At 42.1% G+C, this 22,524-nt stretch overlaps 2 protein-coding genes across 6 annotated transcripts in view; one reads left to right on the top strand and one right to left on the bottom strand.

Moving 5' to 3' along the window:
* Nucleotides 1-17,076, top strand: part of LOC138972646 (hexokinase type 2-like) — a 78,423-nt gene extending 61,347 nt beyond the window's left edge. For all 5 annotated transcript variants that reach the window (XM_070345291.1, XM_070345295.1, XM_070345293.1 and 2 more), the window contains 10 exons: nucleotides 256-334; nucleotides 1,338-1,500; nucleotides 3,692-3,825; nucleotides 5,431-5,691; nucleotides 6,068-6,247; nucleotides 9,207-9,316; nucleotides 10,019-10,177; nucleotides 13,195-13,334; nucleotides 13,684-13,820; nucleotides 15,427-17,076. In XM_070345291.1, coding sequence (XP_070201392.1) covers nucleotides 256-334; nucleotides 1,338-1,500; nucleotides 3,692-3,825; nucleotides 5,431-5,691; nucleotides 6,068-6,247; nucleotides 9,207-9,316; nucleotides 10,019-10,177; nucleotides 13,195-13,334; nucleotides 13,684-13,820; nucleotides 15,427-15,525 — 1,462 coding nt within the window. In that variant the 3' untranslated portion in view covers nucleotides 15,526-17,076. The remainder of the gene's footprint in view (nucleotides 1-255; nucleotides 335-1,337; nucleotides 1,501-3,691; nucleotides 3,826-5,430; nucleotides 5,692-6,067; nucleotides 6,248-9,206; nucleotides 9,317-10,018; nucleotides 10,178-13,194; nucleotides 13,335-13,683; nucleotides 13,821-15,426) is intronic.
* A 2,412-nt stretch (nucleotides 17,077-19,488) lies between these two features.
* LOC138974488 (G-protein coupled receptor GRL101-like) lies at nucleotides 19,489-22,111 on the bottom strand. Its single transcript, XM_070347206.1, has 2 exons — nucleotides 22,067-22,111; nucleotides 19,489-21,561 (listed from the first exon to the last, which is right to left on the bottom strand). Exons 1-2 carry the CDS (start codon nucleotides 22,109-22,111, stop codon nucleotides 19,489-19,491), a joined length of 2,118 nt encoding a protein of 705 aa, XP_070203307.1.
* Between the last annotated feature and the right edge of the window lie 413 nt (nucleotides 22,112-22,524).

The following is a 22,524-nucleotide window of genomic DNA, read 5'->3' as shown; positions in this document are numbered from 1 at the left end:
AGATGTGATGTAATCCGAAGCAAAATCCTGAACAAATGATGAGTTGTTTGCATGATCATTCACACGGAAAGGGTAGCATCTCTCAAAATGTGCATGTTGGCTTTTTCTGACAATGTTTATAACTAAAACACAAGTAAAAAGAACAACCATTACTTTTATGTGTGTGTATGTGTTTGTGCGTGCGCCCGTGTGTGTGTGTGTGTGTGTGTGTGTGTGTGTGTGTGTGTGTGTGTGTGTGTGTGTGTGTGTGTGCAGAGCACGCAAAAGTATGGGCATGGAATTGCATCACGGGTCTAAAACGACTGAACCGTTACTTCCAGACGAAAAGCAACAGGTAATTCGAATTTGTTCTTACTCGTATAAAGGAGGAAACGGCTGCAGCTTACCAGGACTGATTCGGATAATTTTCATCATCTAAGCAATTAAATGTTCGCCAAAGAAAGTTTCATAATAATGTGTTCACAGTTAGCGCCCCCCCCCCCCCCCCCCATTTTAAGACCACCCCCCTCCACCCAATTTAAGACGTCCCCCTTTATAGACCCTGCTTTTCCAGATTTTTGTTCAAAGCCTTAATCCTCCCCACTTTTGTGATCTGATTGTTTCAGTTTGTTGAAGCTCTTTAAAGGAGGGTTCCGCTTTACTCCCGTGTGGTACCACCATTAAAGGCTTAGCTGTGGAGCGAACTCTTTGTCCGATTGCACATTTCACTTCTATGAAAACAAAGCCACGGTGAACGATGTAGTCAACAGCACAGGACAGAGTTGGACATGCTCAACCGCTTTTACTGTTTGTGGTGGGAGACTTTAGTAGGGCATGTGGGACAAACACACACTTACATCACGGGGCGCTATTCAGACGCGGCAAAGCGTTAGGAATCATCTCGGAATCTGTCAGGCAAAGCGTAGTCCAATAGCGCCTCGTTCCGATCGCTAAAGAAGGTTAAGCTTTTCTCTCTGACTTCAGACAATTTCTAGACAGTGTTCATGAGCGTATGTAAAACATATGCGTTGTATACAAAACGTTGTGAGTCATTTTCAAGCGCCTTGCTTAGACAGCTCATTCTATGTACCCTCATACATATTTAATCATACAATGACTGGTATATGACAGAACATAATTATTATGAAGTTGCATAGTACTGGGGAAATTGGTGTTCCTATGCTTAGAAAACCCATTCCATCTGTATATCCCAGTGTTCTTTTTGTTATGAGTATTCAGTATGACAAATCTAAGAAGTCAGTATGACAAAAAAAATCAAGAGAGGTAGCAAACTGTAAAAACTGGCCCAGTTTAGAAAGGACCTTTGCTGCCTGTATCAATTAATTTATTTGTTCTAGGTCGACAAGCTTTCAGAGGTGTTTCAGCTGTCGCTGACTTCTCTTCAAAAGGTAGTGAATGTTCTTGAGCAGGAAATGCAAGCAGGCCTCCACAGCTCCACACAACGCAGTGCAGACACTGGAATGTTTCGCACTTGTGTCAGTCCTCTGCCCACTGCATCAGGTCTGTTGGAACAAGTGTGATTTTGACAACTGCATACATTATCAGACACATTTATTTCATCCGTATGCTCAGTCTTGTGGTCTTCTTTTTGAAAGAGAACTGTTGATAGAGGCGTGAGAAATTGGTGTCTTAACGTCCTCTCGGGTATCTATGACCTATATTGGGACATAGATACCTGATCAGGTTCTGTGATACAATTGACTGTTTTTATGCACTCGAGGCGGGATTATTGCTATAGTGATGGTGTGGGATAGTATGCTCGCTACGACATCTCTGTTTTGCCTAAAATGAGAGTGTTTGCTAAATGGGAAGAAACAACTGGTCACACATCCGTTTCTCAGCTGATGCCAAAAGGCGATTACGGTCCCAAAATGTATGGAAAAATGGTCTGAATCTGTAAACGGTTTGTTAGATAAGAAGGTTATTTTTCAACATGTTTTTAAAACAATAAAGGATACTTGTCTGATATGGTTCCAGTACCGATTATTGTACAGAATTTTGCCGACAGAACGGTTTCTTTTTTTTGCGAAAAACTGTGGATACGTCATTGTGTACATTTTGCGGTAGAAAGGAAGACACCCTTATACATATGTTTTCGGAGTGTGATAAAGTGCAGACTTTTTGGATAGAATTTGTACATTAGTTAAAGGCGAACTGCATCCATTGTGACAATATAAAACTTTCAAAAAAACTGGTTCTATTTGGAGTGGCGAACAATGTAGTCACCGATAAAGTTTTTGATGTGTTAGTAATTTGTGCTAAACACCACGTATATATTTCCAAAATTAACAAAAATTTCCCTCATGTTCAGACATTTAGGAGAAATTTTAAGCAAATATTTATTTGTGAAAAGTATGACGCAGTTATAAATAATACACTAGATACATTTTACAAAGATTGGCGCTTGTGTATGCATGTTTTGATAAAACCCTTATGATACTTTTCCTCTACATGACCACCCCCCACCCCACCCCATGTGTGTTGTAATTGTCCAAGTGTGTTTTGTTTTATTATTTTATTTGTCCCCTTGTCTATGTGATGGCCTGTAATGTAAAGCATAGACATGTAAACAAAAAATAAAACTCCACAAAAAGAGAATAACAAAATAAATAAAAACATAAAATTAAGTTGTAATCTTCCGAACTGAAAAATAATGCAATACCAAAGTCCGGATTGAGTCAAAGATTGCTTGCCCACAATTTCAATCAATGTATTCGAAAAATGAGGGTGTGACAGTGCCGCCTCAACTTTCACTAAAAGTCGGATATGACGTCATTAAAGACATTTATCGAAAAAATGAAACATTTGTCTGGGGATTTCATACCCAGGAACTCTCCTGTAAAGTTTCATGAAGATCGGTCCAGTAATTTTCTCTGAATCGCTCTACACACACAGACAGACAGACAGACAGGTAGACAGACAGCCAGACAGACAGACAGAAAGACACACATACACCACCACCCTCGTCTCGATTCCCCTTCTATGTTAGAACAGTAAGTCAAAACGTGACTGAATGTAACAAAGGAAAACACACACACACACATACACACACACACACACACACATACAGACACACACACACACACACACACACACACACACACACACTCACACACACCCACCCACACACACACACACACACACACACACACACACACACACACATACACACACTCACACACACCCACCCACACACACACACACACACACACACACACACACACACACACACACACACTCACACACACACACACACACACACACACACACACACACACACACACACACACACACACATACACCAAAGACACGCTCGAACTGCGCATCTACACAAGGTGAAAGCGTGGACAACTGTCGCGTTTTGCGTTTTATACGAATGTAGATCACTACAGCAAATTCTTATATTTGGATCTCGTGACAGAAATATTAGTGGGTGTCTTTTTCGTGACAGTTTCATACATATTTTGGCTTTGTAACCGATCAGGAATGAAAAAGTTTCAGTAGTGATAACGAAATAAATAAAGGTGAACAGTAAAGAGGAGAGGGAGAATGGCACTGTGCAACCAATTAATATGAGTTGTTTACCACACTTCTTTATTTTTGAATTACACCTGCTTTTGTGTCTTGAGGCGGAAGGCAAAGAGCTGCATGGTTATAACTGAATCGATTCAGTACTGTTTCAAATTTGCAGAGCTCGGGTACATTATGGTTTTCCAACTACGGAGCGACTGGCTTACCATTGAGTTGGTAATAATTCCATCGTCTGAGGCTGCGTGTCCTTCTCTGAGCTTTTCTGTCCAGAAGGGCGTAGCCACTGGCAAACAGGTACATTCCCCCTTCGTAGCTGTTTTGCTGGTGTGGTTTTTTTTTATAAGAGAGAGAAAGTGAGAGAGGGAAAGAAAGAGAGGGAAAGAGAGGGTGTGTGTATGTGTGTGTCTGTGTGAGTGTATGTGCGTGTGTGTGTGTGTGTGTGTGTGAGTGTGTGTGTGTTAGTGTGTGTGTGTGTGTGTGTGTGTGTGTGTGTGTGTGTGTGTGTGTGTGTTTGGCCCCTGTGCAAAAGTGAAAAACAACGGTGTCTTGTTAGACCCTTCCGTAGTTTTGTTGTTGTCGTTGTTGTTGTAGTTTTTGTGGGAATCAGTTTTTTTCTGAGATATGAGGACTCGCATAGGGAAATATCTAACGTTACCATCTTAAATACAATTTTGTGTTAAATGTTCTAAACAACTAATCAATCAATTAGTACAAATAATAATACTAGAAAAACAGAATTATAAATAAAGAGACAGATACAAACTTCAACTCATAATCATTTCTTTTCACATACATAAACACTCCTAAATTTTACATTAGTATTCTCTAACATACGTTTTCCTTACTTTCCCTTTCTTTTTTTTCTTCTCTATTTTATATTTTATTTCTTGTTATTAATTCATTCATTTATTTTTTACTCCACTATCAAAAAAAATAAAAAATAATAATTTCACCCAAATGAATCTAAAAAGTAACAATTATAATCCATAAAATAAATTATATCTACCTACATCTATATATACAAATGGCAACTTATTGTTATCTATCTTACTCTTCTTAAATTTGTACAAAGGAAAACTAAGCGCACCAACCACAAACATCTCCGTTTTCTTGTCCAATCTCTCACGTAATGAGTTGTGTCATCATTTTTCCCCAAAATCATAATGATTGTTTTATTTTTAATAGAAATATATATACATGTATACAATCAATCTTGAGTCTGCAATAGCCTTAGTACTAATACTAGTAGTTAATGGGATATCTCATCAGTGCATGCAACGATGTGGAGGCAACAGCGAATGAAAAGGGTGGGGAGGCTCCTAAAGCGAGTATATTCAGCTTGAAAGAGCAAGGCGGGAAATGACGTGACCCTATTGGCAGTTCACTATCGCATTACAAAAGGGGTTCTAGTTTTTCATCAACTTATTTATGAAACTTTTGAGTCTGAAAACTACCCAAACTATCAATTGTGGAGGTTAGGTTTGTGATTCAGGTCATTGCCGTACTGAAAAAAGAGGATTTTGTTTTAAAACAAATCCTATTTAGTACGTTAATTTACCTATTCGAATTCGTTTGCTGCCTTTGAAACATTGCGCGTCACTGGTGGGTGTTCTTTGGCACGTCGGTAATTTGAACCAATCAACTTATCAAATTAACGTCAAGCAACGTTAAACAGTTTGAGTAACATGGACAGTTCATTTCACGTCTAACTTGGTTTGTAAACAAACAATGTGTGTGTGTGTGTGTGTGTATGTGTATGTGTGTGTGTGTGTGTGTGTATATATATGTGTGTGTGTGTATGTGTGTGTGTCTGTGTGTGTGTGTGTATGTGTGTGTGTGAGTGTGTGTGTGTGTGTGTGTGTGTGTTTGTGTGTATATATGTGTGTGTGTGTGTTTCAGCTATTTGATTTCATCGCAGACAAGGCTGAACAGTTTGTGAAGGAAAACTTAACGTTTTTGAAAGACAACAGAAAATTGAAGAAAGAATTCAATAAGAATCCATTACAAATGCCTGTGGCGTTTGTTTTTGCTTTCCCATGCAAACACGAGACCATCAGCAAAGCTTACCTTACCAAATGGACAAAAGAGTTGGATTGGAAGGATGTGGTGTGCAAAGACCTCAAAGAAATGCTTCAACAGGCTTTTAAGAGAAAGAAAAGGGTAGGTCCTGCAAAATTATAATATAATTCTAACGTTCTCGTTTTATCAGACTCATCAGTGTCGAATTGCGTAGCGTGGACAACTTGATCCACTTTGAGCTTTCAATACCAGTATATAACAATATGTGACATTTCCTTCCAGAGACCAAAGCCTAAGTGTGGCATAGTACACAGACACTCAGTGGCACATCCGAGACCACACCACATAGATGAAATCTTGGCCGATATTTATCGGCGTGGAGCTTAAAGACTGTAGTAATTGTAGTATTTGCACTGCCCGTTGCCGACGGCAATATTACTTATGCATACATTTGCCTAAATTATCAGGTATACAAATATTGCAGTCATAGTTCTAAACAAATCTGTTTTATTTAAAGCTAAACAATTTGGAGATCGTGGCCATTGTAAACGACACCGTCAGCACGCTGGTGTCAGCTGCTTGCTCAGACCCCCAGTGTAAAGTCGCCCTGCACGTGGAGAATGGACTCAACGCCTGTCATGTGGAATACTTCAATACTACAGGGGCTGAATGTCCTGACGCTGAAAAGCAAATTGAGGTAAGGCCCGATATCATCGTTTTCGTCGTCGTCATTATCATCATCATCATCATTATCATCATCATCATCATCATCATCATCATCATCATCATCATCATCATCATCATCATCATCATGCTTGTTTTTGTTATTGATGTTGTAGTTCTCGGTTTTCTCGTGATCGTTGTGGTGATCCTTTAAATTCGGTAATAATGGATGATTACACCCACACGGACAGCGGTGCATAGACTCTCATTTTAGCGTGTTACAGGATCGAAAAAGACAAATTATACCTTATCGTACATGTTAAATTCTCTTTCTCATTGTCTGTCCTTTGGGGTAGCTGCTTTATTCGCTTCTCTTCAGCATACTTGAGTTCTTATTGTACAGTCTGCATTCGACACATCTGGGTCTGGTAGAGTTTTTGATCACCTAAACTGTGCACAACAATGTTGTGACAATTTACCCCACATAAATCATTCATTCCCGTGTCATTTCATTCAGACTTGTTATGCCTCTACTCCACTTGGTGACAAATGACCATCATTTAATACAAATGGCACAACTTGACAACTCGTACATATACTGTTCAAAAAAAGAAACGCATAGCTTGTAATATTTGGTTAATTTAGTTATATGGCTACAAGGATATCCACCAAACTGCAGAAAATGTTTATCTGGTCGTCGACCTTTCGTCCATTGCCACAAGTGAGCTCTGCACGTGACGCATGCGTTATCAGTGGCTACAATGTCAAAATTGCTCATTTGGCATGACCACTCGTCATGCTTCAGTGTAATCTCGTGAAACTCGGGGAATGTTGAGCTCTCACCATGTCTTCCAAAACCCATAAAAGCGGATTGTTCGCCACAAAGAAATCAGACGACAATTCAGCGACGAAAGATGGCCCGATTGAGCAGAGAAGACCGCCAAATTGCATTGGGTCGTTTACAAGCAGGCCAAAGTCAAAGTGCAATCGCCAGGCACTTCCACGTGTCCCAGAGCACCATCAGTAGACTGTGGGTCAGGTTTCAAGCCACTGGCTCCGTTGCTGACTTGCCACGAGCGGGAAGACCAAGGGCGACAACTGCTGCTCACGACCGCTTCATACGGCTCCGCCACCTCCGGAATCGTTTCCTGTCGGCCTCATCTTCTGTCCAGGCTCTCCCCGGGCCACACCGATTATCGGACCAGACCGTGCGGAACCGCCTGCATGAAGCTGGTTTGAGAGCTCGCAGACCTCACAGAGGAGCTGTCCTCACCCGCCGCCATCGCCAGAACCGAGTGCAGTGGGGCAACCAGCACCTTCGCTGGACCGTCCGGAATCACTGGAGACACGTGTGGTTCAGCGACGAGTCCTACTTCCTGCTCCAGCGACATGATGGTCGGAGGAGGGTCTACCGGAGAGTAAACGAACGTTACGCGCCCAACTGTGTGGATGAGGCACCCGTTCATGGTGGTGGAGGCGTCATGGTGTGGGGGGCGATCAATACCGCTGGAAGGAGCACCCTGGTGCACGTCCAAGGGCGCATAACTGCCCAGCGATACGTGGAGGAAATTCTGCGCCCACACGCCCTTCCTCTTCTGGCTGACCAGGATGCCATATTCCAGCAGGACAACGCTCGCCCGCACACAGCACGACTCACCACCCAGTTCCTCACCGACCACCATGTCCAGGTGCTTCCCTGGCCATCCATGTCGCCAGACATGAACCCGATAGAACACCTCTGGGATGAATTGGACAGACGTGTGCGCAGGCGAGAAGAAGCGCCGGCAAATCACCGCGATCTATTGCAGGCACTTCAGGAGGAGTGGGACACCATCCCACAGCAAGATATCCGGCATCTGATCCAGTCCATGCCCAGAAGGTGCCGGGCAGTTGTTGCTGCTCAAGGCAGTCACACCCCCTACTGACTTGACAGCCTCGGCACCCAATCGTATTGATTGACTGATTGATTTGAAGATGCAAATGAACTGTGTGTGCATTCAACTGTGTCCATACCAAATTTCAAACAAATAATCTAAATATTGGATTTTCTGTTAATTTTTTCGAAAAATAAAACAAATTTGGCAAGTAGCAACTATGCGTTTCTTTTTTTGAACAGTATATGAAAAGAGAGTTAATTCAATTCAGAACAGTTTGTTTCGTTCAGATATCTTGTGTATTTCTTGTCTAATGTTATTCCCACTGATGCAACTGTCGATAGCATGAACTGTCAAACACGGGAGGTTTTTGCGTCAATGTTGAGACGTACCATGATACAAGGCGCTGTATTTAAGCAATGGCCTTATGGATTTCTTTCAAACTTTTAGGATTGTATGCCAACATATCAGACGTACTTTGGATTCAAGATCTCGGTTGTGTGAGAGCAGAAGTTCAGTGGCTCACGATTCTTCAGGACGAGTCCATTCCTCGCGTTACCTAGTCATCTGAGACGTAGTTGACTTGGAAATGATTTTAGATTAATGTGAACCGAGCCTTTTCAGGATATTACTGTTTCGTAGACAATGGGTTGCTGTAACATGTATAGCAAAAATACTTGTAGAGATGAAGTTGTCATCATCCTCAAGTGTTCAATCGTGGATGGAGTAGGCCTATGTTTAAAAATACTGACCCATTACCTTTGTCTTCTTTGTGCGGATAATCAGGCATATGTTCACAAAAATGTTATCTGAAGAGTTCTTATGATATGCTGACTAAAGTGGCAGTCCTGGCAGTGGCAGAAACGTTATAACACCCTGACGAAGGCCACGAGGCCGAAATATTGGTGAAAACGTGAAGGCTTGTTTTGGTTATTTTTTTCCTTATTTGTTTGTGTATATATATTTATACGGTACATTCACGGAAATCGGTGCCACCCCCCACCCTCCCCCCCGCCCCCGACACAAACACCAACTCACAAGGGAGGGTGTATTCTGAAATCAGAAAACAAATATGAAGTCGTGGTTTATAACTTATACATTCTGTCTGTGTCATTGCAGGTAATCAACACGGAACTAGGAGGATTGTGGAACGAGGCAAACCTGGATTCTCTGAGGACGGTTTACGACAGAGAGCTTGATGATTATTCTGCTAATCCTGGAAGTCAGAGGTGAGTGTTCTTGTTGCTCTCTCAACGGATATGTTCGTTTGGAAGATTATAAGATTTTGTGAACATGTTTTATTGTCATCATTTTCACTGAGCTCTCTCTTCCTCTCTCTCTCTCTCTTTCTCTCTTTCTTTTTCTCTTTCTCTCTTTATTTCTCTCTCTTTTTCTCCCTCTCATTCTCCCTATGTATCTCTAGCTCTCTCTGTCTCTGTCTGTCTTTCTGTCTTTTCTTTATCTATCTTTCTTTTTTCTTTTTTTCATGACTGATAAATCGTCAAATGAATACTACTTTAAAAACAGTTCAATTTCAATCGTCGATGCCTGAAATAAAAAATAAAGAAGCAAACAAATTAACAGAACCAGATAACTTGACTTATTTCAAACAATGTTGTTGTTTCATTTAGTCAAGTTTTGATATTTTAAGCGTTTAAGCACCGTGGTTTCATAGACTTAAAATTAAAAAAAACCAAAAAAACACTTGATGTTTTGACGTCTTTCGGTGTTACCTTTCCAGAATGTTAACCACTTTTCAAGTTAAAACGCAAATGTGGGCTATTTTGGAGATGCTTTCGTTCAGAAGCTGCCACGGGATGCTTGTGGTCGGTATCGGCACAAATAAATGTGTTATGACAGACCAAATTGAGTGTCTTCTTGTAGATGTAATGGAATACTGTTTTCTGACGTTATATTTTCTTTGTGGTTAGCCTAGAGAAGATGGTCAGCTGGATGTACATCGGAGAGATTGTACGACTGGTGTTGAAGCGACTTAAAAATGACGGAACACTGTTCCCTTCTGTGTCTCGAGATTGTGGACTCTTCAAACAGTACAGCTTCAGTTCTGAATATGTTATGATTATCGAAAGGTAAGAACGAACATTGTCCCTAGTTTTTTGTCATCTTTCTTCATCCCCCTTCTCTTGCTCTGTACCCTGCTCCTGCTCATTGTTCGATATTGTTGTCATTAACATCATCATTCGCCTAATTGTTTGTTGATGTAAAGTAGCAGAACGCTTTATATGAAGTCTCGGCTTCCTTAATACATGTCGAGTTTTGAATTCTGGGCGATGTTTGGGATAAGCTTACCACCATTTGCATGGATGTCGCGGGACATCTGTAAAACAATTTCTGAAGCCGAAACTTGTGATATTGTTTGTTTATTTGTTGCTTAACGTCCAGCCGACTACGCAGAGCCATATCAGGACGAGGAAGGGGGGGATGAAGGGGGCCACTTGTCAAGCGATTCCTGTTTACAAATGCACTAACCCATTACTTGTGTCCCAGCAGGCTTTAGTAAAACTAAATTAATACCTACTGGAAGATTACCAGTTTCCAGTATGTTAAAATAGGCTTAACCTATCTACTGCTGGACTTACTAACAGATTAAACTATACATGAATCGCGAGACAAGCGGCAAGAGAAGAGATTTTTGGAAAAAATGCAGGTGAATGAGCAAGAAGGCAGAAAAAAGAAAAGAATTCATGAAGAAAAAGAGAGCATGACAGGAAAGAGGAACCAAAAATCTACCTTACAGCAAACTAGAAAGCTCCTGCGGTTCCAAAAACAGGAGGGGCCTTTAATTTCATAACCGCAGTGCCCCACTGCGGGAAAACTTGTGATAAATAGCACAAAGAAGCGCCTTTTACGACATAAAAGGGTGCACATATTGAAACGGAATTGGAGCGATGTATTCACAGCCAATTATATAACTTTTTACAATCCAACAACATTCTCACACCTACACAGTCCGGTTTTATACCCGGCGACTCGACGATCTGTCAACTTGTCTCCATATATAATGACTTGTGTTCAAACTACGACAACGGTTTAACAACACAGGCGGTATTTTTTGATGTGTCAAAAGCTTTTGATAAAGTTTGGCACAAAGGATTATTGGTAAAACTGGAGTCGATTTGTGTTCGAGGCCGACTATTGTCATGGTTTCGTAGCTATTTAACAAACCGTGTTCAATCAGTTGTTGTTAAAGGTGCCAAGTCAGAGTTAAAAGGTTTACAAGCAGGCGTTCCTCAGGGTTCAGTGTTAGGCCCCTTATTATTTTTGATTTATATGAATGATATTGTAAATGATATTGAGTCTGTTATCAAATTGTTTGCTGATGATACTAGTTTGTCACTTGCATTAAATGACCCGATACGACGTGCCGAAATTCTTAATTCAGACCTTGATAAAATTAGTAGTTGGGCAGCACGTTGGAAAGTTACATTTAATGAAACCAAAACTAAACTGCTGAATATAAAACGTGATTTAAACCAAAATGACCCTCTATTTTTTAATGGAAATCTCCTGGAAGACATACCAGAACACAAGCATCTTGGCATTTTTTTGCAAAACGATTGTAAATGGGACGCTCAAATTAGAAATATTGTGAAAAAGACCACTTTGTTGATTAACTGCTTAAGATATTATAAGTATAAGTTATGCAGAAATAGTTTGGAAATAATGTATAAATCTTTTATTCTGCCACATTTCGATTACGCTGATGTGTTATGGGACAATTGTACCGAAGCCTTATCAAAAACATTTGAAAAATTACACCTTGAAGCATTACGTGTTATAATTGGCGGTGTGCGGGGAACAAGCCATGATAAGATTTACAAAGAAAGTGGGTTTTGTAGTTTAAAGGAACGCCGAAAACGACATAAATTAATTTTATTTCACAAAATGGTTCATGGTAAATGTCCACAATATTTAATTAACCTCTTGCCACCGCTAGTCTCTTCACTAAATCCCTACCACAGAAGACGACCATTCGAAAGATTCGTACCAGCACATAGGACAGACATATTCCGAACATCCTTCATTCCATTCTCCACAGTTTTATGGAATAATTTGCCTGATGTGATTAAAACAACAAATTCAATAAGCGAGTTTAAGCATTATTTACAAAGTCCTGATCATAGTGTACCAGCTTATTATTATTTTGGAAAACGACAGACAGAAGTTCAACACTGCAGAATGCGTTTAAATATTAGTAACCTTAATTCAGACTTGTGTAAACGCCATCTAAAAGATAATGCACAGTGTGTTTGCGGTGATCCAAATGAAACAGCCGAACATTATTTATTAAACTGCACTTTGTATGCAGATGCTCGTCTGACAACAATCAATTCGTTGCCTGTTCACTTCAGACGCGTGGAAATATTATTAAAGGGTAGCGAGCAATATTCTGTTCGTAATAACATATTGATATTTGAGTCTGTCCAATCGTTTATTGTTAAATCTGGTCGACTGATTTGATGGATGTGTTCACGCATTGATAGTGTATATGTGTGTGGGCAGGCGTATGTGTACCTCCACACTGCCTCTCTCTGTGTTATCGTATTTGATTACATAAGCAGCGTATAAGTAATGATTATTATCGTTTGTCTCGTATTTTATATGTTAACGAATTACTGCCTTCCAAAAAATGTTACATTTACTTGAATTTACATGTTGCATGTCTTAGATTTGATGCTCTCTTCCTATGCGCTTTCGTCCTAGTCTCTCCTTGTGGTTGTTAGTACTTTCTTCCCCCTCTCCCTCCCTTTTCTTTTTTATCTTCTGTAGATTCTTTTGTTCCTATTTAGCTCCCCATCCCCATTCCTTCAATTTATTCTTCTGGTTTATTGTTGTTATGTCCACCATTACGAAAATGTGTCTAATTTAGTATTGTTCTGGTCACGTGATATAAGCATCTGCTTGAGTGCGTGTCCTAGCTGTGTGTTTCCAACTGTTCATGCGAAGAAATTCTGAATAAAATTTTGTTTAAACCAAACGGAATTGGTTTGTTTTTTTAGCTGAAGCACAAGTTGTTGCAATATTTTTGACCATGTTATATACGTTTTTTAAACAGTATCAAGTGTGTGGTCCTTCCTATCTTTAGGGACACGGAGGATTCCTTTGACAAAACAGCAAACTTGCTGCGGAAGTTAGGAATCGAGGATTGCTCAGACGAAGATCTCAAGGTTGTCAGGGATGTGTGCCGACTCGTCTATGAGCGCTCAGCTTCTTTAGCTGCTGCAGGTAAACCGCCTTCTATTAGGTGTTGTCGTACGTGTAACAACGAAGTTTTTACTAACATTTGCTGTTAGGTAGGATATATTAATGGAGCTTAAATACAACTTGAAAGTAATAGTGTACCGCCAATATGACAACTGCCACTATTAATTGCCTCAGATACGTAATTTTGACAAACATTATTATGCTCTGAAAGGCTCTTTCCAATTATGCCAAGTGTGTTGGTATACCTTTTTATAACATCAATGCTTTTCAGGAGTTGCTGAAATGTGGACTTGTTTAGCAAAATACGATAACAAAATCCGCGTGTTTTGAATTATAAAAGGAGTAAACCCTTTGTTTATACATATGACAGGTCTGGCAGCACTTATCAACCATGTCAACCAGCCTGAGGTCACCATTGTTGTGGACGGAATCCTGTGCCGGAGTTATCCCCATTTCCTTGACCTGATGCACAGCAAGACACTGCAGCTTGTTAAACCGGGACTCACAGTGAGTGCATTACTTTTGCTTTCTGGATCAAATATAATATTCTTCGAAACAGAACGTACAAAAAGAAATAGTGTCAGACTAATGTTGACACACTTTTGAGAGTGGTTTTTTTCTCCCCAAAATTGTAATGAATCAATAAACAAGTGATAACAAACATGGTATACGTGGTTTTTATTTTTGTACACATACTTTCTCACTTGTGAGAGTTGATAGAATAAGCAAAGATAGGAAGAGATTTACAGACCGTTTGCAGAAAATAAATTCTACTCAGAATAAAAGTTATGCGTGTGCACGCCAGTATTGGCGAGCGTAAAGGGAGGAGATGGGGGACAGAACATATCCAAAGTACAGGGTTTGTCTAAAATTAGGTAGTGCCGTTATCAGGCTCCTCCTGGACGCTGTGTCTTCTCTCTGTACTCATTGTTGTTTGTTTGTTTAAACAAAAACACCGGTATTTTATTCGTAAACAGACACATGATAATATAACAACATCATTAAAAAGAAGCACAACAAGTTTAAAACTTATGATACGTGCTCACATAAACATGCCTGAAATTTCATGGCGGAATATGATCAATGCGACACATTTTTTGAAAAAAAGAAGAGAAAAAGAAGAGAAAAACAACAAGGAAAACTTGATTTCAATTATCGAACTCAATCTGTGTCAATACCAAAAACGAAAACAAATACAAAACGAGAACGAAAAACACAACAAAATATCAAAAAGTAGATGGGCCCCAAGTAATATATTTAAAAATAAACAACAACATCGAACTAAGGTGTCCCAAAGCTGTTTGATTTCTCAATATAGCTTTGGACAACAACAAAAATAGCACTATTTTCAAATAATTATGGAAATGTTTGAATCACCTGTCAGGAGTGTGTCAATATTTAACAAATTCTGGAGCTAATGTACCGATTGTTGCGGTTCTTGCATCATTAAACAGGGGACAAGATAACAAATAATGAAGAACAGTTTCAGCAAAATAACCACAAGAACATTCCGGGTTGTTTACTAGGTGGCGATTAAACATATCATATTGTAAAGCACTCATTCCAAGTCTTAACCTGCAATGCAAAACTTCAGTTTTGCGATTTGGGGAATAGTAATATGGTGGAATTGAAATATCAAAAGCTGCGAAATGTCGCTTGAACAGACCAACAGAATCACATTGTTGTATATTTTCAGGCAACTTATTCCAGAGACTAGTTGCAGAAGGAATAAAAGATGACTTGTACAAATCTGATTTACTCATTGTTGGATGCGGTCAATGAAGAAACAACACAACGTACACCACTGTCTGGCTGACCAGAAACATTATAGACAGTTAAACTGTCTTCTTCCCCGATACTATATTAATTAAGATACAGACTGTTTCAGTTTTTGCTTTTGAGTCTCGACAGTAATACACCCACCCAACCCCCTCCCCAAGCTATCCCACCCTACCCTACTCCACCCCAAGTAAACAAACATACACGCGCCGCAACCACCGTATTCTATCAATCAGAACGCCAGGTAAATGCAGAACAGATTTGGTCACGCTTGTAGTCACATGAAACTTGCGTTGACCATTCTGATGTATAGAGAAAATACCTTCTGTTTCAGTTCTCCCTGGTACCACCATCTTGTGACAGATCTATCGGAGCAGCTCGCATAGCGGCCGCTTCACTGCGCTTACGTAACACTAAGAAAAGCAATAAGTAGGGGTGCCGCACCTCCAGTGTCACGGGCCTTCCTGTCGGCATCGTGTACGGCGCACAGACAACTCCGCAGCAGAATTGCCGAGGGAGCTATGCCTCGCCGACCAGAACAGGCGCTACTTACTAGGATATCACAGACGGCGTTATTTCTCTGCGCGGCACCTTGAGCCGGTTTCATGGACGCCCAGTGGTCACACTGACAGTCGGACCACCGCCTCGTCACCTGCATGCGGTTGTTCAAAAACGGTTGTTCTAAGGGAGGTCAGCATTACATTCCGTCGAGCGACTCCCCCATGCAAAGAGGCACAGTCGGCCGACTGAAATCTTGTCCATCAATCCTGATTTCGTCGGATTACTGACTTTGCCCGACTGTGTTGGTGGCTCATGAAACCTGCACCTGAAACAAACTAGAGAGTGCCTGCAGATTGTGATACACACTGGTCCCCTCTTAGGGCAGCATTAGAATAAGAACTGCTTGTACTTACTTCTCTGCTTGATATGTCAAGGATGACCAAGACTTTATGATAAGCCTAGGTGTACATTGACCATGAATAGTGTTTGCTGAGTTACCGAGAAGAGCTAGCTAGAGACACCATTGTTGCATTAGCTCCAGGTTCTTTAGTGTGTATTTTATTGGGTGTATATAATGACAACATGTATTGAAGCATATGCTAACAAACAGGCGTAAATAATAACCAAGAAATCGTTTGCTGCGAAGCAAAGCAAGAATTCCATGAACATAGAACCACACCATAACTCCCCCCTCTCCCTTCGCCCTACCCAGTGCAGCATTTAGGTATCCACTTGGTATTTCACAGTATCTTTTCGTCGTGCAACATTGTCACTGTGCAATCGTGTAATTATGTTGCTATCCACAATAATGAGTTCACCGACTACATCATTGCGTCACTCTTTGAAGTCTAACGGCATATAACTGATCACAACATCAAATAACCAAAGGGAAGTTATCGCTCTAAATGAATATGACACGTGTAATGGAGCAAGTGAGAGTTATACGGAACCAATCTCCTGGCACCTGAGAGTATAACAAGCATTGAAATGAACAAGCGACTTTCATCCTCAAATTTCTAAAAATGTCAGCATCGTTTTTCAAATTTGTTTTGATAAAGGTTGCTAATAGACTGACACACGGTTTATCAAAAGCAGTAAATTGTGACTTTTAATCTGAAAGCTTTGTTTGTTCAGATATATCAGAGGTTGTGCAAGACTTAGTGGTGATTAGCTCTGATGTACTTGAATCATTAATAGTAACTTGATGAGGAAGCAATGTTTGTTCAGCTCTTAATCATGAACAGAATTGATGATAACTTAAAATTAACGGAAAAACACTTCATGAAGATACAGGGATATAACGTACACGTGTAATTTAAGGTAAAAATTAATACGCTCGTCACATGTGACAAAATGTGAGTAACATATGACTATTATGAACTTTTCATCTCTGCAATAACTGTTAGTGTGGACAGGATTTCAATTTATTCCAGACGTTTGAGTATTGCCACATTTCCACAGAAGATGTTTTGTTCATACCCTTTTACATGTGTGTGTGTGTGTGTGTGTGTGTGTGTATGTGTATGTGTGTGTGTGTGTACGTGTGTGTGTATGTGTAAGTGTGTGTGTGTAAGTGTGTCTGTGTGGATGTGTGTGTGTGTGTGTGTGTGTGTATGTGTATGTGTGTGTGTGTGTACGTGTGTGTGTATGTGTGTGTGTTCGATTGTTTATGTTTGTTCACATAGCCAATTCGCATTAAATATATGCACTTGCACGCGAGAGAGAAAGGACGACTGAACTGTTTGTTTAAAGTTTGCGTGGAATTTAACCTGTTTTGTAAAGTGTCAATGTCAATTTGTCTTTTTTCAGAATGAAAAAAACGCTGTTTGTGTGTTAATGTGTATATGTCGCACATGGCTCACAAATTGGATTATGAACAACACTGGACTTTATCCATTGTGTCTCCAAGGAGCATATCGCATGAATTATGGCCTGGAAAAACACTGAATGTAATTCGCACGCGCAAAATGTACGTTGTGTTATGCTTGTATCGTATGCAATTAAGTCATCCCTTTTGTGTTCATGTGTCGATAAGAAACTTTTCAAAGATAATGAAGACCTAACATTTACACGATATTCAGGTAAATTTCCTTTCTTAACAAAAGTAAGCAAAGAGATTCAGATTCAGCAGGACAATGTCCACCGTAAACGTGCGTCTCGTTACAATAGACCAGGATAACTCCTGGTTATCATAAAACAGTGCAGAGGAACATTCAAATCAAATGGTTAGATTTGTGCTGCAGCACTTGTCTAGAAACCCCATGCAGAAAGTATCAAGTATCAAGTTGTAACAAGCGTATTCGTATATGCATCAGGGATTTCTTTCCTCAAAATAGCACTTACGTTATTGTCAACAACGATGACCAGACAAAACCCGTAAGAACTTCTCATCTCAATACTGTGTACGAACATTTACTGTGAAATTATTTTCTAACACATTATTTGACTATCTTTGCAGGCTGTACTATGCCCGTTTTTTTAATCCCTTTATGTTCAGCTTTGGAAACCTACGTTCAATAAATAGGGGCGTGTGCACTTGATATTGTTTTCTGAAAGAGATGTACACCCTTTAAGGAACTGATCAAAACCTGTTGTAAATGTTGCATTATACTGTTATTCAACACTGTTTAAATGAAGATTGTTAAAAAAAAACCAGCCATGAGGCATTTTTGCGATGACTATCACGAAAAGTTACCCAACATATACTTTTCATTCTCGCAGGTGATAATTTATGTGTACACTCGTATTTGTATGCCTGTACTTGCAATTACGTTAAGATAAAGTAACACCCACATACACACACACACACACACACACACACACACATCACCACCACCAACTACAACAACAACAACAACAACAACAACTAGTTAATTAGTAGCATGAAACACAGTTAAACATAGTGCCCTTGCATATGTGTACCAAAGAATGTCGACATTGGTCGAGTCTTTCTGAATTATCACGACATAGGCCGAGTTATACTGAAGAATGAAAGTCGACATAGATGTTGGCCAACATAGGAAGAGTCGGTCTGACTGTATGTAGTTTGGTCGGGTTGGGTTTAAGTTGATTAGTTTAGTAGGTCGATTGACTGCTTGCTTGTAAAATATTCTTTAACTTGTAGTATTAGTTTACTGACTTGTTGCTCAAACTATGCAGTAGTACGACTGTGACACCAGCAACATGGTCTCCCGATCCGGGGTTCGCATTGTCAAACACCCGCGTCGGGGAGACGAACATCGCTGGCATCGTCTTCAGAGCTATCAAAACCCTCGTACTGTGGAAACATCACTCTCCACGTTCTGTGTACTGTGTGACGCTAGCTAGTCCTTCGTTGAATTTCCTTGGCCAAGCTCTGATACAGGCAGGCAGAACGCGCTGTCTCTCTGTCTCTGTCTGTCTCTCTGTCTCTGTCTGTCTCTGTCTGTCTCTGTCTCTCTCTGTCTCTGTCTCTCTCTCTCTCTCTCACTTAAGTTATCAATGAATCAATCAATGCGGCGACATTTCATTATACCAGCGATATGCGAGCTTTCACGCATGCAAGTCCAACTGTCAGTCCTCCTCGTCAGTGGCTAGTGGAGAGGTTCCAACACGTCACGAACAACCGCTGCAACAACTACAACGCCCCTAAAGAAATCAGGACTACCAACGTAACCAGCACGTACATCTTCCTTGTCTCCATAGCGACGTGCCGTGACGACACGCAAGGCCGCGTGGTTATCACCGAGGGTTGTACGGGGGTCGGTGAGTCGAAAGCCGCGCAAGGGAAGAAGTGGACCAACATGGGTGTGGACAACTTTTGGTGTCTTCTGGGAAAGTGTCAGAGGATGAGGGTGGACATTATGGATGATTCAAGCCTTGACGGCAAGGAAAATACATGAGAACACATTCAATATCAGTTGGCCAGATGAATGTGTTCATTGGCAGCAGCCCGTTGTTTGATCTGTGCCGTGAGCAGTTCCATCAACCGCTTCTCTTTCTCCATCCGTTTCTTCTCGAGCAGCTTGTTGACTGTGTAGAGGAAGGGGTTGATGGCCGAGTTGAGGGGCAGCACGAAGATGGCCATGGCCACGTTGACCTCGCCAGAGATGGACACTCCAGTGGACGACATAATTCCAAGCAGACCGATGGGGAACCAGCAGAGGAAGTCCGATATGGCGATGGTGATGAGTCGTTGCGCCAGCCTCTGGTCCTTGCTGGACCGCTTGATGACGCTGTCGGTCTGCTGCAGGCTGTTTTTCTGCACGGACAGGTAGATGAGGAGCTGGCCGACAGCGATAAGCACGAACAGCAAGAAGTTGAAGATGATGAGCAGGCTGAAAGAGTAGTCGTGACCGGGGAACTCTTTCCTGGTGATAGGCAGCGGGATACAGATTCCGTTGAAACTGTAGAAACCCCAGTGGGCGGTGGGAGGCAGCAGGGGGATGAGGGCTAGCACCCCACCCACCACCCACACCAAGCCTGAGGCCAGGGCCCCGCTCTTCTTGCTGAAGCGGACCCGGCTGAAGGGGAAGCGCAGCACGAGCAGCCTGTCCAGCGTGATCAGACAGATTACCAGGGCCGACACTTCGTTGGACGTCATGGACAGAAAGCCAGCTACCTTGCAGGCAACGCTTCTCCTCCAGCTGACGTCATTCCATAGGTAGGAGCCCAGGTAGTGACGGTCCGCCACGCCGATGATGGCCAGGTAGACGCCCATCAGAAAGTCAGACACACACAGCGTGACAGTGAACACCTCGAAACCGTTATTCATTTTGCTGAGAAACACGCGAGCCACGAAGGCCGTCAGGTTGCCAAGCAAGGCCAGGGCGGCGAAGAGCGCCAGGAAGACGCGGTAGATGTTGGAACGCAGCAGGTTGTCACAGGAGGACACCTCGTCACTCGGCGCAATGCATGAAGCCAGGTTGAAGCCAGGAGGAAGCATCTGAGGGCAGCACAGTTTGTAGTTGTCCGCCATGATCTTTTGAAGTTCCTCAAGGTCTTGCAAAACATCGCTAGGAAAGTAGGTCAGGGGACAGCCACGCACGTCCATCACGTGGAGAGAAGCAGGAGTCTTGAAGTCGTCAGTGGACAGTGTGTCTACCTCACAGTCACTCAGGTTGAGGATACGAATGCTGGGAAAAGGGCTGAGGGAACTCATGTGAAAACGAGACATCTTTACGCGTGAAAGGTCAAGAGTATGAAGACTGGTAAAAAGAACGGGTGGTGCACCCTGCTTCGGGAAAATGGATGCCAGAGGGTTGCCAGCAAGAGATAGGTGTTGCAGATTCGGTAGGTAAAAGAGGTGCTGACTGGTGATTTCATTCAGGTAGTTGCCGCTCAGGTGCAGAGTGTGCAGGTTATGAAGGCTCAAAATTGACAGTTTGCTTAGTCCACAGCTGGCCAGATTCAGGTAAATCAGCATCGTGTTGTTGTTGACATCGGCAGCTTGCATCCCACTAAAACTGGCATCTAAGAAACGGAGGTCAGGAAACTGCTCTTCCTGAAAAATTACCTCACAGAAGAAGGCGTGTCCGTAGCAGACACAGCCAGAAGGACACGAGACGTCACACAGAAGTTCATCGTCGTGCTGCGGGCAGTGGAACACCCCGTCACAAATCTCGGCGCGTGTGAGACAGACGGCGGACTTACGGCAGCGATAGAAACCAGGACACGTGTAGTGGTCACAGCCAGCCTCGTCCTCGCGGCCCTGACAGTCGTACACACCGTTACAGCGCGTGAAGACGGGAAGGCAGTAGCCACTACCTGGACACTGAAAATGGGCGGCTGGGCACTCCAGGGATTGGTTATTGAAAGTATAGGTGCTGTTCAAAGGTATCATCTCAACCTCTCCGGAGCCATTAAACTTGACGACGACAGGCCAAACGATTTGTTTGTTGGGGAAATACTGTTCCACTATGCACCGGTCTTCATCGCTTCCATCCAAGCAGTCATTCGCATCATCGCACACTGCTTGGCGTTTTACACACTGAAATCAGGTCAACATGTCAAAATCTTTGTTCTAGCACATGCGCTAGTACACCCTTGAGTACGTATAGATTAGAGACCAAAATATAGAACTTTTCTTAAAAAAACCGTCAAACCTCAGAAAAAGAAACTAGATTGACAAACATGTAATTCCAGTTGTTGAAGTTTTAAGATTCATGTACAATTAAACATAACACCTGGAATCGAATGCAAATGCTCCGAAAATAACACAATGGTAAGTCTTTCGAGAGCACATGCTCACAATGGAATTGTACATATGAAGAATAGCTTTTGTAAAATAAAAAAGGATCTACCCGGCCATCCCTCCCTCTCGCACCCCCAAGTCACACACACACACACACACACACACACACACACACACACACACACACACACACACACACACACACACACACAAGCTAGCTCCAGTGGAAAGTGGCGTTCCTCAAGGGTCCGTGCTCGGGCCGACGCTATTTCTGCTGTACATAAACGATCTCCCGTCAGACCTGACCTCGACTGCGCGACTTTTCGCTGACGACACAGCGTGCCATGCTGACGTCAAGACAGCAGCGGACCAAGAAAACCTCCAAACAGACCTCGACAGACTGGCGTCCTGGGAACAGAAGTGGAAGATGGCATTCCATCCTGCCAAATGCACCACCGTACACATGACCCGACGCCGTACCACCCTACCATACGAGTACCAGCTCCACGGCCAGAAACTCCAGGAGGAGACCCAGGCCAAGTACCTCGGCGTCACCCTGACCAAAGACCTGAAGTGGAACACCCACATCGCCAACATCACCACCAAGGCGAACAGAGCACTTGGCTTTGCTAGACGCAACATCAAGCTCAGCAACAAGAAGGTCAAGGCGGCTGCATACAAGGCACTAGTACGACCCATCCTAGAGTATGCCAGCCCAGTATGGGACCCACACACCGCTGAAGACAGTGCCTCTCTCGA

This window comes from Littorina saxatilis, linkage group LG8 (genome assembly GCF_037325665.1).
Source record: "Littorina saxatilis isolate snail1 linkage group LG8, US_GU_Lsax_2.0, whole genome shotgun sequence".
NCBI classification, from domain to species: domain Eukaryota; kingdom Metazoa; phylum Mollusca; class Gastropoda; order Littorinimorpha; family Littorinidae; genus Littorina; species Littorina saxatilis.
The sequence above is the reverse complement of the archived record's forward strand: the minus strand, read 5'-3'. Positions and strand labels throughout refer to the sequence as shown.